At 44.7% G+C, this 16,559-nt stretch overlaps 1 protein-coding gene across 5 annotated transcripts in view; it reads left to right on the top strand.

The window, feature by feature from the left end:
• RAD51B (RAD51 paralog B) overlaps window positions 1–16,559 on the top strand; it is a 687,571-nt gene that overhangs the window by 604,449 nt on the left and 66,563 nt on the right. The window contains exon 11 of one of the 5 annotated variants that reach the window (XM_079913116.1): window positions 6,872–7,346. The exons of the other annotated variants lie outside the window; for them this stretch is intronic. Within the exon in view, the coding sequence (XP_079769242.1) occupies window positions 6,872–6,888 (17 nt within the window). The 3' untranslated portion in view covers window positions 6,889–7,346. Of the gene's footprint in view, window positions 1–6,871; window positions 7,347–16,559 lie in introns of those variants that run through there. 5 annotated transcript variants of the gene reach the window in all.

Genomic DNA, 16,559 nt, shown 5'->3' with positions numbered 1-16,559 from the left:
AAGGTGAGGGCAACATTCGATTTACCGGCTCCACAGGCCATTCCCCTCCCCGGTTCTCAAGGATTAGGATGCTGAGAACAGCCGACAACTGGGGGCCTTACAGCCTTCCCGCCCCTTTGTTCACTGGGATGGGAGGGACAATAAAACGGCAGGCTGGAGAGACTGAGGGGCTTGGTATAGAGATTTCTCAGGCTGCTTTTTAAACACTTGAAGGAGCCGGTCCATGCTATTGTTGTAGTAAAATAGAAAGCGGAACTATTCTCCTTTTGCAAGAAAAAAAAAAAGAAAAGGAAAAGAAAGAAAACCCACCCTCCAGCATCTTCAGGAGGCCGCCTGGCTCAGGCTATTACCATGGTAATACCGTGCTGTTTGCATCTTCTTTGTCTGTCCTCACACTGGTCCGGGATCCTGGCCTCTTCTGGTTGGGCCCCAGACCCTGGAAACACTTGGGCCCCAAAGGAGAGGGATCTCACAGCCCCCAACTTCCTGATGATTCAGACTCTGAGAGGGGCCAGGTCCCAGCAGAGGGTTCAGCTACTTTGTGCAACTGAAGTGGGAATGGTGGAGGGGGTCGGGGAAGATCCCTTTAATCCATTTTTCCTTTTGTTCCCAGAGTTCACCATGAAATCCCGCTGTTCACTGAGTGGGAAAGCTTAGAGGCTTGACCAGCCCAGAGAGAGGCTAAGGGGTGCCAGGACCTAGTGGAGAGGGAAAAGCAGGACTTGGCTTTGGGAATTGGCTTGCATGGAGTGGGTCCACAGAACCACATGGCTGCAGAAGGGAAGGGGGCGTTTACAGTGAACTCCAGCTTGACCCACATCTGTTCTGGTCATGTCCTTTGCTTCCCCAGCAAGCCCCAAACGTTGTGCCACCCAGAACACAGCTGGGGTCCCTGGACCTCTTTGTCAAGGCCAGGAATAAAGATTCTGTACTTGAAAGCAGCCAGGCTGTTGCTGATGCTACAGGAAGCGAAGGGAAAACCCAGGACCTGGGTCTCCCGGAGCCATCCTGGCTTTCATGGGGCTCCAGGCAATAAAGGCCTGCTGACTTGGCGAAGAAGGAGATGCTCTAGGAGGGGTTGGCCAGGGAAAAGGCAGAGGTGAGCTCAGGGGGCCTCCTCCTCGTGCACTTTTCCCTTGCCCTACACTCTCCTTTTCCTTAGGAATCTAGGAAGCGTTTGAAAAACGAAAACCAAGTTGTTTTTTGTTGTTTTTAATTTAGTTATTTAGTTTGGGCTGTGTTGGGTCTTCGTTTCTGTGCGCGGGCTTTCTCTAGTTGTGGCGAGCGGGGGCCACTTTTCATCGCAGTGCGCGGGCCTCTCACTGTCGCGGCCTCTCCCGTTGCGGAGCACAGGCTCCAGACGCGCAGGCTCAGTAGTTGTGGCTCACGGGCCTAGTTGCTCCACGGCATGTGGGATCTTCCCAGACCAGGGCTCAAACCTGTGTCCCCTGCACTGGCAGGCAGATTCTCAACTACTGCGCCACCAGGGAAGCCCAACCAAGTTGTTTTGAACAGGATAGAGGACAACGGCTTAGTTTCGCAACAGGACAGAATTATGTGCTTTTATATTGTTTAAAAAAAACTAAAGATCAGGTAAGACAGGTTGAATCTGGATTCTGGTGCTACTCTTATTAGTTTAGGTTTGAATGAGCAGCATAAACCTTGGGATGGGGCTGGGGAAGCTCAGGGGAGCCCAGAGCACCCTGAGATAGGTCCAGAGAAGTCTAGAAACAAAGCTAGTTTTCTGTTTTTCCAACCAGTCCCTGTACTCTAACCCAGTATAGGGACTCGGAATAAACCAGAAAACAAAGAAACAATGAATTTTTTAAGAGCTGGAAAGCTATGTGCCTCATCTTTCTTGTAAAATCAAGAGTGGTTATTTGACCAGCTTTCGAAGCATGTTGGAAAGGCATTAATCTCCTCTGTTTGTTCCTTTGTCACAAAGTTGAGTTACATTCTTCCACCCCATTTTCTTAGTCACTGAGCCAACTGGATGATTCATTGAAAAATTCTTTTTCCCCAAATACCACGATCTGATTTCATCAGATTTCAGTTAGAATCAGTAACCCATCTAAATGTTTCTGCCCAGTGGACTCAAAGTGACCCAGAAGAATCTCAGTCTGTTTCCATCCAGGTATGGAGGTGTCTGCTTGGTAAAAATCACCCACACACCTGGCACAGCCTGGCATGGATTGGGGAGCCTGGCAGAGAGCCCTGGGATTCAGTGGAGCAGAGTGAACTCGCTCGCACAGGTCACAGAGGAGAGGGCAGAGCAGGCCTGTCGTATTGTCCTGAGCTGCTTCTGCCTGCCCCTCCACGAGGTGCTTCCCAGGGCAGAGAGGCAGGGCTCCCATCTGCAGAGTCTCTCCTTCTCTTTCAACATTCACTTCACATCCCCTCCCTCCATGACATCGTCCCACACTGACCCTTTCTTTGGTCCTTTCTTTTCCTCTCACTGTTAGCCTCAAAGAGAGATTTTGTTTTCAATGTGGAAAACATATTTTAAATACTGAACATTACAGAAAATAATAAAGCAAACCCATGACTCTAACATCCAGAATTAACAAATGTTAATATTTTGTCTTTTTCTTTTCAGATTTTTTTTTAATCAAAGTATAGTTGATTTACAGTGTTAGTTTCAGGTGTACAGCAAAGTGATTCAGTTATTCATATATATTCTTTTTCAGATTCTTTTCCATTATAGGTTATTATAAGATATTGAGCATAGTTCCCTATACTATACAGTAGGTCCTTGTTGTTTATCTATTTTATATATAGCAGTGTGTATATGTTAATCCCAAACTCCTAATTTCAGATTTTTTTTTTAATTACAGGGATAAAACCTTACAAAATTCAAAACTCCTTTGTTCCTATCCCAAGTCCATTCCTTCTCTCCCCTACACTCCTCCACAGAAGCAAAAGCTCTCCAGGGTTTGACGTATATCCTTCTCCCCATTCTGAAAAACTTTTCTACATATATGTGAATCCAAACATCAGATTTGTTTTGAGTGCATCCTAAATTTTCATAAACGGTTTATTATACACATCATTCTACAGCTTGCTTTTTTCACTTAGCATTATGTTTTTGCAACATATCTGTGTTGATACACATAGATCATGTTCTTTCATTTTAACTGAGGTATCCATGTCCATTGTATGAATGTACCACATGTTATCCATTCCCCCACTGACAAAAATTTTGATTACTTGTTAACTTAATGAATCTTGTTGCCCATGTTTCTTGGTATGCAGGTGTGAGGGTTTCTCTAGGTATATATCAAAAAGTAGAACGGCTAGTCAGGGGATGCACATTTTTATCTTTACTATATATTTTCAAATTGTTCTCCAAAGAGGTTTACCAATTTATACTTCTTCTGGATATAGTGGACCAATTCCTATAATTATAAATTCACCGTCATGTTTCCATGGGCAATCTTCCTGTGTTTCTTTATGGCTGCCTCTTTTATCTCCGCCATTGGGGTGTAAGTTTCCATAGCTTCTAGAGGGGTCTTCTGCACAGTGCATGTGATTTATGCATATACTTACATGATTAACTGACAGAAATTATTCTACTCCTCCTAAAGTTAACGATATACACTTCCCAGAAAGGGATCTTTTCGTTCCATTCATCACCTTCATTTTCAGATGAGGGAACTGAGTTCCAGAAAGGTGAAGTGCCTCAGAATTGGGTTTGTAGCCGCTCCCAATACTCAGCCGGGGCTCCTAAGATTTTTATAAAATCAGAAATGAATTTGGGCCCCCTTGTCTCCCATCATGGCAGCCCCTGTGACAACTTATCTCTCAGGCTTCATGAGCCTCTGTTGGGATACCCTAGGCCCATCCTGAATCTTGGATCCCTAAATTCTAAGCTAAGATGGAACAGTCAAATTGATACAGTGATCCCTCGAGAAATTTCCTAAGTATAGCTGGGTTATAAATTTGGCTGGGTGGAACCACAACCGAGATTAACAGTGGTGTACAAGGTAGAGGTTGACTGCTTTCTCTCATAGCACTGTGGAGGAATGCAATCCAGAGCTGGTATGGCAGCTTGGCCCCACATGTTGGTCCAGGGGCCCCGGCTCTTAGCTTGCTGCTCCATCATACCTAGGATGTTGTCCTCGTTGTCATGGTCCAAAATAGCTCAGTATCATGTCCTGCATCCAGGTAGCAGGAGTTGTGTGGGGTAGAGATTTGATGGGAGGAAAGGTCAACCCCCTTCCTTTAAGGATATTAACCAGAAGTTACACACATTATTTCTGCCAATCTACCGATATATGGAAAGAAAGACTGGAAAATGTAGCTGTTAATCTCGGTGGCCATGTGCCCACCTAAATTTGGGGAGTTCTATTATCACGAGAGAGAAGAGGAGATGAATATTTAGTGACACATTTCTTTCAGAAGAGCCCAGTTGCAGAGATTAGGCCCCAGGGTACAACAGTACAGACCCTAGGGCGGGACTTGTTGCATAATGTTGAAATGCAGCATAAATATTGCAGTTTCTCAGAGTTATCTGGAAAGTGGGGTTCCAGCCTAGTACTCAGTTTGGCTCAAATAAAACTCTTTCCTGTTCTTAAAAAAAAGAAAAAATATTATATATTTAAAATGCTATCAGGACCTTCTTTGGTAGAGTCTAGAGCAGAGGAGTAGAGTATCACAGTCAGTAATGCCACCAAAGATCAGCACCCAGAAATCTTGTTCCCCCTCCCAAGACAGAATCTCTGTCAAGCAGAAACTTAGTACGTGTTTTGCTATTGTGCCCTATTCAAGAAAGATACTTGAACAAGGGCTACTAGTGCTTATAGCACAAGGCAGGGTATAAATTTGGTTCCAGAGTCAGAGACTAAACACATTTTTTTTCCAAAACGTTTTCTCCTGTCTCCACTTAAAAAAACAAAAAAAAAAAGCAAAAAACAAACAAACAAAAGCCATGGAATAAAATGTCACTTGGAAAAGAGAACAACTTTATTCCAAGGCCTGGACTGTAGTTAGACTAGATCCACGCTCCTCTTTTAGAACCGGGAAGCCATTTGGCTATCTTTAACAATTAACAGTTTGCATTTGTGAAAATGCCCAGGTAATAATATCAAAAGAAGTTCAATCAATTCAGGTTGTTGATTTTCTTTGAAGACCTCTTCCAAAAGGACTTGGAGTTCTTTCTGGAATATGACTTAAGCTCCATTTCAGTGAGTTCAGTTAAGCAGGTATTTCTCAAGCATCTATCCTTTGTAAACCATGGTGCTCTGACGAGATAGGCTGAAAAAAAAAAAAGGTCCCTTGTTTTTAGTAGCTCACAATCTAGTTAGCTCAAAAACAAAATATGCAATCAAAAGCAAACTGCCACACCTATTATCAAGGTTCAAACAATGGGATTTGAAAGGATAGAGGAAATAGACTCATTCCATCTAGGATGACTGAGGAAGGTTCCTGAGAGGACATGGTACCTGAACTGGATGTCAGCTCCTGAATACCGACGAAAATGGCATTCCATTGTCTCTTGACAGAAGCCAGTTTCTTTTGCTGTTTGAGGATAGATTTGGGCGCGCTGTGGAATGCTGATTAGTGCCATGTGACTAATGTTGAATCATGCTGACTAATGTGTTCTAAATGGATTGATTCAACAATAAAGGGAACATTGAGAGTCAAGAGTTCAGATCCTGAAGTTTATCGTGTGATGAAGTGTAAATCACTTAGCCTCGGTACTTCATTTTTTTGTCAATTAAAATGTGCTCATGATGAGAAGCCAACAAATCACCTTGACTAGAAAGTGGTTTACAAATCTCAAGGATGACAGAAACGCTTAACAACAATTCCCAGGACAGGCTTATGCAACCTTGGGTTATTCACAGTCCGTACAGAATCAGAAGATCCGTCACATGCTACTCCGTAGCCATGAGAAACTTCAGTTTCCTCACACATGCCATGAGAACTGACAAATAGTGCACTGCGCTCACAAAAACCGACAAATAGAGGAGCTTCTGAAAAATCTTCCTATCTACCTACTGGGGCGTCTGTGTTTTTCGACCACAAATGTTGCCAGAGGACTAAAAGCTTGCATTGCACACACAGCTTTTTCTCTCTTTTGACATCTCCCCAGCTAGACTGCTTGAGAACCTGGCCTTCCGTGTCCAGATGTTTACTGAATTCTGAAGGCCCCCCCAAAGGGCCCAAGTTCTTTTGTTGCTCTCCAAATCACTTCCCACAGAGACTGACCAATGTCCTGAAGGAGCCCTTCAATAGGGAGGATAAATGGAGGCAGATGAAGACATGACCCCCTGGGCTCACCCACGTCCACGCTAACAAAGGGTCTGAGGCACAACCTTGTAAGGAGCATTTTGGTCAGCAGAATCCCCTCGAGAGGCCACGTCCCCCCACAGGGCTGCTTTCAATGGCTCCCATCGTAGTGGAAGCCCCGAGCATTTGCTAAGGGCTGGGGTGCGCTAGGTGTAGCACAAAACATCTAAATCATGCCCCCCACCCCTGGTCTTTGTGAGGGCTTCCTGGCTACAGATGGCAGCTGGCTTTCTCAGGGGAAACCTGGGGGGGTGGTAGAGGAAGCTGAAGAGGGGCCCCCGCTTCTCTGGGTGACCTCTTCCCACCCAGCCCAGAAAGGCTCCCCTTTTGTCTGTAGCTATCAGCAGTCAAGCCAGGGCTGTGGGGCCTTAACCCACACCTGTGCTGAGTTTCTGGGTGTCTCAGGTTTGCAAAGCCATTGGCTCCCTGGGTAATAGACAGGTATGTGTGTAAGAGGGCTGCCGTGGGAAGGAGAGGTTTATTTAGACTGCTAGTGAGAAGTTAGTGCATTTCATGACAGCAACGGTTTTTCAAACATTCTTTCTCTCCCTCTCTTTTTTTTTTTTTTTTTTTCCTTTAGACCAACAGAGGCCATAGGGACACTATGACCTTTGTCTAGAGCTGATGGGGGCGTGATTTGTGAAATGAAACAGGACCGGGCTGCTTGGAAGAAGGAAACGGAAGCCAACATAATGGGGATTAATTAGTTGATTGCTGTTGAGATGGTAACAGATTTGCACCCCCCCTCCTTACCATTGAGCCAGCCATCTCAGACCTAACAGGGAAGGTGAAGATGAAGAGGCCTTTGTTCGGGTCTCTAGATGCTTGGGGCTGTAGGCTTTGCCGCCATGGGATGGCAACAGCCATAATAATAATAATTTGCACTTACATAGCACCTTTCAACCAGGCACCTCAAAGCGGTTTAACCACATTAATTAATGAAAGCCCACAATCCCCCTGCGGAGAGGAAGAGGATGACTAACAGGATTTGTAATTACAGGAGGGAACATTTCCGAATAAAGTATATTGTCCACTAAACAAAAAGAGTAGGTGTAAAGGAATTGGGGTCTCCAAAGAGTAACTGATTGAGAAGTGAAACCATGGAAAGATGGGGGAGGCTGGGGGCGGGCATGGGCATGAGGGTCTGCTCTTTTGTCAGAGGGAGGTCGATGGGCTCAGAATTCACTGACAGGTTCGGATCCAACTGAGAAGCGGGACATGTATGGTATTAGTGGCATTTGGAAGGTCATTAGTGGTACACCTATTGTGGTGTAAATTCAAGTTTCACTGGTACATTGTGTAGAGCCCTGCAGAACAAAGAGTGAGATTCCTGCAGTATTTAATAAAGGATGAAATGATTTCTTTAGATCCAAAGCCCAAGCCTGGGCCAGTCAATTAGCAAATAAATCAACTGGTGACCCATAGGATAATTTAGTCGTTCCTAGCAGAACACCCAGCCTACCCCTCCTTCTTCCATGAGGTTTCCAACCAAAGCTTCAAGGCTGTGGGCTTTAGCCCCTTCAAAGCCAGGCATCAGAGCTTCCCAGCCTTTGGCCCTGGGACCTCTTTTACCCAAATTGTTGGTGACACTCAAGCTGCCCTCTGTAGAGTCACTTTGTATCTGCTCCCCTTCAGAGGTTTTTAAATGCCTTGGATGCTAGAATCAAGTCTTGTCCTATCTCATGTCTGCTACCAATGCCCAACAGAGTGCTGTGCACAAAGTAAGTACCCAATCGGTGAAGAATGGTTGGATGACAAAATCCTTTAACAACTCAGTGTTTGTTGACTACATACCAAATGCTAAGGCAAAGATCAAAAAATAGGCTATGTGTATTACAAGGAATGGAAAAGACTCGTGTACTCCTAACTATACTATAAAGCAGAATAAAATAAAGTTAACATTATAGATGTACGCCCAAGCCACAGGCTGCAAGGGCCAAAGGAGGAACGTTTTATCCAGCTGGAGTGAATCAAGGAAGATATTCCTGGAGAGCAAACAAGGCGCTGGGCATTGGAGGGCGAGAAAGATTTTGATGGACCTGGAAGAGGTGGAGGATACAGAGTTTCCAGACTGTGGTCATTTGTCTCGCTGAGTGAGGTGCCTTTGGAGAGCTTGTGGTCTTCAATAGAACATTTGTGAAAACCAAGCTGAGTTTTTGTAGCTGATTCAATGTACATTTCCTGTGAATTCTTGAATATGAATTGGCTATTTTCAAACAGCCAGGGACTATTATGAAAGTTGAGAAAGATATTTTGTTCTCTGTAACTATTAGTTCAGTCTCTCTGCACTTTCACTGTCCACCAAGAAAGAAAAGCTAAGCAGTTCACACATGAAAGTGGGCACTCAGGAGTGTCTGAGAAAGGTACGAGGAAAATATATCTTGGTCCCAGATGTCAAAGATTAAATGGCTTCCTACTTGAGGCCTTTTTTTTTTTTTTTTTTTGACCCCAGGAAACAGTAAGACAGTGCTCTACCCCCCAGTGATTGACAGACAAATCAGTCCCTGTGCTCCCCTACTCCAAGGTGTTTCACCACGAACCATGCTGCCAGGACAGGACCAGCACTGTCTTTGCATTGTGCCAATACTCAGTGCTGCTGTGTGTCTCACACACACTGTATGTGCATCTGCTTATCTGATCCTCCCCACAGTTTCACAAGGTAGGACTTCATATCATTCCTCCTTTGCAGATGAGGAAGGAGGCAAGAAAAGTTCAGTCTCTTGCTAGAAAGTGATGGAATGTGCATTTGAACCCAGGTAATCTTGCTTCTTCCTCTCCCCACTCACCCCTGTAGTATTTCTGTTCGTATCTATTACAACCTTTCTTAGTCATCCTCACTGAAGTACTCAGCACAATACTGTACACACAATAGAAATTCAGTGAATATTTTCCAAATAAAAGAATCATCAGAGCAATACTGGTGGTTGGATCTTCCAATGGGAGAAGTGACTGAAGAGAATATGGTAGAGGTTCCATCACTGTCTCCTTCTCTTTTCACCATTATTAAAAATGAGGAGACATGCATAGGAAAGGTGCCCCCAGGGAATAGTCACATGGAAGAAGACACAGGTGGCATTCATGAGCTGAAAATCTGCCAAACTGGTACCACCCACGGAACGCTGGTGAGGCATCTTGAGTTGTTAATTACTTTTATTGAACTTGGATGCGATGAAGTAATTTCTTGGTGTGTGTGTACATATACACATATAACGCAAAGTCCAACTTTTGTCTCCCTGATTGTACTAGCATCCTAGCTACTCTGTTGATGTGCTGCAGTCCTGGTGAAGATTCAGAAGTGTGTGGTCCCTATCAGCCCACGGGATGAACACTTCTGGGTTAACCCAGAATTGCCTAACTCTATGCCTAGTGACTTTTAGTTGTATGTTGTGAGCAAAGTTACTGTTCAGAGACGGGATTGTAGAAGCTTGTCCTGCAAAACCAGGATTGCCAAATGAGAATTTTGGAGTTGGGTGATGAGGATTAGGTAATGGAGGGGAGGGGAATGAAGGCAAGAGGAAGTGCAAAATATCAGATTCTGTCCTAAAAATCGTGGTCTTAGAACCACTTGGGAGGGTCATTTTTTCCCCAAGCTTTGGTTTTAATATCATCACCATCGCTTTTGTCCTACAGCTATGAAAGGACCTTCTTTATTCCACTACAGAATTCACCAGAGGCTACTTTTACTCAAATGAAGGGAGCAGTCCATCACGCTTCTCAGATGAATATCCTAAGTGCGAGAGAAAGCACATTGCCTACTTCTCTGAATTTCAATGAGGGTGGGGTTCAGATGCAGCACAGGTGCTCCAGAACTCCAAACAGAACTGGGAGGAGAGATGACCAATAAATAGCGGGCATAAGTCAGGACAGACTTGGTTTTGCTGCTTAAACAAACAAGCCCATGAAATCTCAGTGACTTAAAACCAGGCCTGTGCATGTCTGAGAGACCCTCCCGGGAGGCTGTCCTCCATGTGATGATTCAGTAGTTCGTTTCAGTATCAACATGCACTTCACCCTTGCCATTAGGAGGGGAAGAATGAGAAGGGGGTTGAGCACTGGCGATTAAGGGCCTCCTCTAAGAAACGACACACATCACCTCTCTCATGACCAAGCAGTCATGTCGTCCTTGGAGTTGGGAACCTCGTCTGTATTTGGAATGGAAGGAGAACCGTAGATTGGCAAACACTTGTAATGTCTGCTGCATACTGTAGACCCAGGGAGCTGGCAAATGTCTCCTTCTTTCACATCCACCCCCTGTGCCTTTCCCTTGGATTACTGGGCATCTATCAAAGACTTACAGGGTAGTGTTGAGAGTTGAAGACCAAATCGTTTTGCAGCCCATTTTAGTCCACAGGTGACCTTTTTGAAAAAGAGGAGTAGCCAGGGAAAACCAATTAACTCTGGGTACTTTTCCCTTGAAGCTATCAGATACTAATGACTCTGGGAAAAGATAATGGGGTTAAAGGGAGCCATGGCCCGATTTCAATAATACGTCTAAGATAGAACAGCTCACTTTGAGTTGCCCAGGACCATCATGCTTTGTGTGAAAAGGCTTCTGGAAACATGCCCTTCTGCTTCCATTCCCTCCCTTGTTACCGGACATGATTCAAATTCCCTCTAATCCCTGCGACTTTTCCAGAAAGCAGATTTCCCAGCAGCAGAAAGAGAAGAAAAAGAAAAACTTTCCCTTATTATTCTTCCAATAATGAATTCCTGCTCTGAGTGGGCTGCTTCCATGTGTTTTCAGTCAAGTGCTGATGGCAGCCTTGCTGGGGGACATTTCCAAGAGGCTGTGGACATAATGGATGAGGTCTCGTATTGACAAGAGCTGCTCTCAGTTTTCCTTCCAGTTTAGCCCTCCTGAGCCCTGAAATCCGAGATGAGAAATGATTCACGAGATCTCGCTGGTGAACCAACATGGCTGCCACACCTCTCTGCTCCTTTTAACTTGGTAAAAACTCATGGTTTTAAAGCTTCCCTCAGAGAGATTTGTAGACCTGAATCTTAGTAACTTAGAAAGGACTTCCCTTTCTTAGACCAAACTAGTTCTTTGTAGACGCCAAGATCTCCTTTCTTTAGGACTGAAACATAGTCTTGACCTGCCTTGACATCAGAATAACAAAGGGAAAAATTAGGTCACACCATTTCCTGCCTAAAATCTAATCTCAAGTACACAAGATGCTTCCAAATAAACAGTGGTGGTAGGTCATGTTTGCTAAGGGAACCAGCCTACTCATTTTCCCCAAAGAAAATGTCTTCAGATAATAATTCGATTTTAACTTACCTACACAGGACTTGTGCAAACTGTTACAGTTGGGTCTTTCCATTGAGAAAAATCTCAGTTACCTTAGGTAAAAGGGGACAGGTGTTGTTAAGGATACGGGTGGTCTGGAATTGGAGAGCCTTGAGGAGCAAAGGCAACCCTAGGGATTCGTTTCCTTAGAGACACTGCTTCTCTCTGCATATCTGTCCAAGGCAACTCTCTCTCCCAGCAGACATGCCCTACATACTATAGTTCTGCTTATTCAAAACTTGAGCTGCCATGTGGCTCGTCCTGGTCTCTTGAGCTCCTCTCTCTCCACCTCAGCCTTTCAACTCCAAGCCCATTGGATTTTTTCCTTGGTATTTCCTAGTTAGAATTCCTAAGAGAGAATATGATTGGCATAGGCTCATCTTATTGTTTTGTCTCAGTTAACGTCATTGGTCACTAGCCAGCCAGTCCGCTGTGGGCTGAAGGAGGGGCCGAAAGCATGGCTGCCTAAGCAGCAGCAGATGTGGGCAAGGCAGCTTCCATTAGAGGGGCCCGTGAGGGGGCGAGATGGATGATGAACTGGAGTGTGCTCTTTGTACCCTTAACTGGACTGCTACACAGATACTCATTCACTCTCTTGCTTCTACCTCCCCTTCTCATCACTATAGACCTGATCTCCCCTGTTGCAGCCTGGTCCCCCATTATTGCTCATCCCTCAACCCCTGACTCCAGTATCCTACTTCTCGTCCTGTTAAAGTACGCCATCACAGGGACTTCCCTGGTGGTGCAGTTGGCTGGGGCTCCATGCTTCCAGTGCAGGGGGCCAGGGTTCGATCTGTGGTTGGGGAGCTGGATCCCACACGCATGCCCCGCCTGGGAGTTTGTGTGCCACAACTAAGGCCTGCGAGCTGCAACTAAGGAGCCTGCTGGCTGCAGCTGAGGAGCACACATGCTGCAGCTGGGGAGCCCGCGAGCCACAGCTCAGGAGCACGCCTGCTGCAACTGAGACGCGGCGCAACCAAATTAATTAATTAATTAAAAAATAAAAATGTACCCAGTCACGGAGGTGTATGACTAGTGAGTGGTAAGGAAGAGGTCTTAACATGTATTTGAGAATAGAAGGAAGACTGGGGAAGGTGTGATATGGAAGGAGAAATGGAAATAAAACCCTTTCTTAGCTAAAGAAAATCTCATTCCCACCAGGACCAAGTCCCTTTGCTCTTTCTCCCAATCTTTGCAGCAATTTCCCTCTCCCCAAAACCAGACATCAGCAGAAGCAAGGGAAAGTTCCGCTGAGGAACCCTGACCTAGCAGAGAGGGAACGTATTCTGGCTCTGCTAATCCCCCAGACCTTTTCCTGACCCCTGTGGGGATCCCTAGTCCCCATCTCAGACCCTTGCCTTTCCCCGGCCCCCATCCTCAGGCCTCAGGGAGCCCTGGTCCCAGACCCTTGAATAATAAGTGCCAAACAATTTACCTTCAAAGTAAGGTTTTGAACACAAGTGAAGGACTCTGTTTAGATAAGGTCTTTGCCAGTAGTGTCCTCCCAAGATGCACAAAGCCCTTCATTGGCAGTTTTCACAAATCTTCGTGATGCTTTTGGAGGACTGGTCACGTGTGGTGTTGCCCTATTTCAACTGAGTCAGAGAAATTGTGCTTTGTCTAAATTCACACATCAACCAGAGAACTAGGAGGAGAATTGAATTGTGATACTGAGCTTTGCCTTTTATTCATCAAAGACCATTGCCTGTATACCTCATCAGATGGTGGTAAAAACCCAACCCAATCCATCTACATTCAAATTTCAGTATTTCCATATTCCTCTCAGTGGACATGAGGCTAGAAATCATTAAAGGGAAATCGAAACAACCCTGTATTTTCCTGCTCTCTCCTGAGCTCTGAGTGTGTCACTGTTGATTAAATCATTGGTCAAACCTTGTCCTATGACTGACACTTTTATCTACTGACTAAAATTACAGAGTTTCCCTAGGAACCTAAGATGGCAGAGAAGGTGGTTCCAATGGTGCTTCTAAACCTGCTGCTGTGGGATTCTAGAGCCAGTTCCTCTGGATCACTTCCAGATCTCTGCTCATTTCATTTACAGTCTGGGGTTGAAGTCAATTGCCATTGGCTGTCCCCTGGGAGCTGAGAACCAATCTGGGGTTGTCCAACCTCTCTCTCCAGCACAACCATCCCCCTTCCACAGTCATTACCACCCTAACAGCTTGAAAGTTGATGCAAAGATGGAGCAGAAGCCAGTTTGGCTTTCTCCCAGTTCTCTAGGCCCCTCTGGGGTTAATCAGCAACCACCTATCTTTGTGTTAATAACATAAGCCTCTCTAACTAGAACACCTGGAGGAAACCCATAGGAAGGCTTAAGATGAAGCCAATTCTGCAGTAATTATTCTGACAATCAGTCTGTTTAACCTGAACTCAGACTCTCCAGACAAAAACAGCTTGCTAAATCCAAGCACCTAACTGGATGGAGCAGTAACTCTTAATGTTCCTTAAGCCAACTTGAGTTTTGCTAATATTTTTCATGCCCACGTCTCAGCTCCAAAGGCTCCTTATGCTGTGAATGTCAGGCAACATCTCCCCCATTTCAGGTTTAGCAAAATGTCTTGAGTGCATCCCACGGGTAGAATTCTTTAGTGGCATCTTCCCAGCCCTTTTCCTACCCTCCCAGCCCATCTGTTGGTGGGGTTCACACCCCTGGAGAAATAATAGGCCTTCTTAACTGGGATTGCTGGCTACTTCTCTTAGTAACTAATCCAGATGCCCTTAGGTGTTAGGTGATTACCTGTGCCAAGGAAACGGGCCAGGGGCTGGGGAGGTGGAAAGGGTGGGCAGGGGACACATGGAAAACAATCCCCTGCTGTATGCATCTGCTAAAGCTGCCATAACAGAATACCATAGAAGAGCTTAAACAACAGAAATTTATTTTCTCCCAGTTCTGGAAGATAGAAGTCCAGGATCAAGGTGCCGGCAGCTTTGGTTTCTCCTGAGACCTCTGTCCTTGGTTTGCAGATGGATGCCTTCTCGCTGTGTCCTCACATGGCCTTTCCTTTGTGTGCACTCCTAGTGTCTCTTCCTCTTCTTGTAAGGACAGCAGTCTTATTGGATTAGGGTCCTGCTCTTCTGACCTCATTTAACCTTAGTTACTTCCTTTTAAAGGCCCTATCTCCATATATCATCATAGTGGGGATAAGGGCTTCAACATATGAATTTGGGGGTGGGGATACCATTCAGTCCATAACACCTGCCATAATGCTGTTTCCCTCAACAGATCATCTTCCCTCCTCTGATGCTACCCTTCTAATACTGAGTGAGAGAAAAGTAGATATTGGTCAAGAAATGGCAGGTGTGACTCTGTGCTGTCAGTTTGAGAATGGCCAAGCTAGGTTGGGACACCTGAGACAGAGTAAAAAGACAGATGGATGGATAGATCCATGAAGGGATGGTTGGATGGATAGACAGATGGATGAATAAATGACCTAGTTAGTGTGTTGATAGCACCAGGGCACATATTACCTTATACTTCTTTGGAGTTGTAGTTTTTTACAGGGAGGGGTTGCAAACTCAATTGCTCATGATAAACAGGTAACAGAGTTGCAAAAAGAGGCCAGGTGCAATAATTGGGAGTAGCTGGGACTGTGACACCGTGGAAAGAGTATGCCCTGTCCAAAGGGGCAGCACAGACCCAGCTCCAGCCAATTGTTACCATGTGGGATGCCAGCCTAATGTTGCCAGAACTTCTGATTTTTCAAGGGAAGCCAGAAATCTGGATTTTCAGATGAAATTTTTCTTTAAATAAATCTTTAAATTATGGAAACTAATTCAAAAATTACAAAATACTGTGTAGGCCAAATGAGCACATTTACAGTCTGAATGAACCCTGGAGGCTGCCAAATTTCCACTCTTGGAATACTAGAAAGACATCTGTAATGTCATCACATGAGGATGTAGGTGTTTAAGAAGTCGGGGTCATGAGTACATTGCCAGGTTCATATTCCAGCCCACTACTTACTAGCTTTGTAATCTTGGGAAAGTTATATATGTAACTCAGAGTTGTTATAAGGACGAAATTAGTTAGTACACGTCGATGCCTAGAAGAATGCCTGCTGCCTAGTAAGAAAGTAACGAGTGAGCCGGTATTATTAGGCAGTAACACTAAACCTCTTGGTTGCCTCATCTGTAAAATGGGGACTACATTTGCCTTACCTATACCCCAAAGGAAAGGAATATGCATGAAAGGGCTTACGAAAGTGTGTACATTGCTAAGAAATACACCATGCATTACCTCTGTTACTATACCTATAAATGAGGCTCAGCCTTGCCCAATGCAGGCGTGGGAATCCCTAGAAGGAGGAAGACAGTGGCGACTAGAACTGGTCCTCTTTTCTTCCAAGGGTCACTTGGCCGTATTGCTGTTCTTAGAATTTGGTGAGTTTTTCTTACGAAATTTTTAAACATTCAGAAGAGTTGAGGAAACAGTATCATGAACACCCAAGTACCCTTATCTAGATTTAATAATTGTTAACATTCATCTTGGTGAGTATTCTTGGCAGAGACGTGGGAATGGAATGTGGCAGAGAGGCAGTAAGGAAATAGGGCAAGTAAGACCCAGTCAGATGTAGGTGGTTCCCTTTTAGATAGGGCCCCAAAGAAGGGGGTTTTGTGCGGGATAGCTTGTTATAGATGATGCGTGAGCACCAACTTAAGGAAAGTGGCATTATAAGCTGAAACACAGAAATTACTTTATTATTTATAAGGTTTTCATTTACTGTTATTTTAAGGTTTTATTATTTTTTTGTTATTTTTAAGGTTTTTATACATGAACATATTCATGTATTGCTCGTGTAATTGAAAATTAAGAATGTCTAAAGAGACTTTCAACGTGGAAATGTCTCTGTCGTAAAGAATTCAGGAAATGAAACTGTGGCTCTGTGAGAAGCCCAGTAAAATCACGGTAATAAAAGGAAATGTTGGTCACTAAGAATGAAAAGTTTGAGGAGCAGAA

This window comes from Stenella coeruleoalba, assembly GCF_951394435.1.
Source record: "Stenella coeruleoalba genome assembly, chromosome: 2".
NCBI classification, from domain to species: domain Eukaryota; kingdom Metazoa; phylum Chordata; class Mammalia; order Artiodactyla; family Delphinidae; genus Stenella; species Stenella coeruleoalba.
This window is presented reverse-complemented; position numbering and strand designations above follow the sequence as displayed.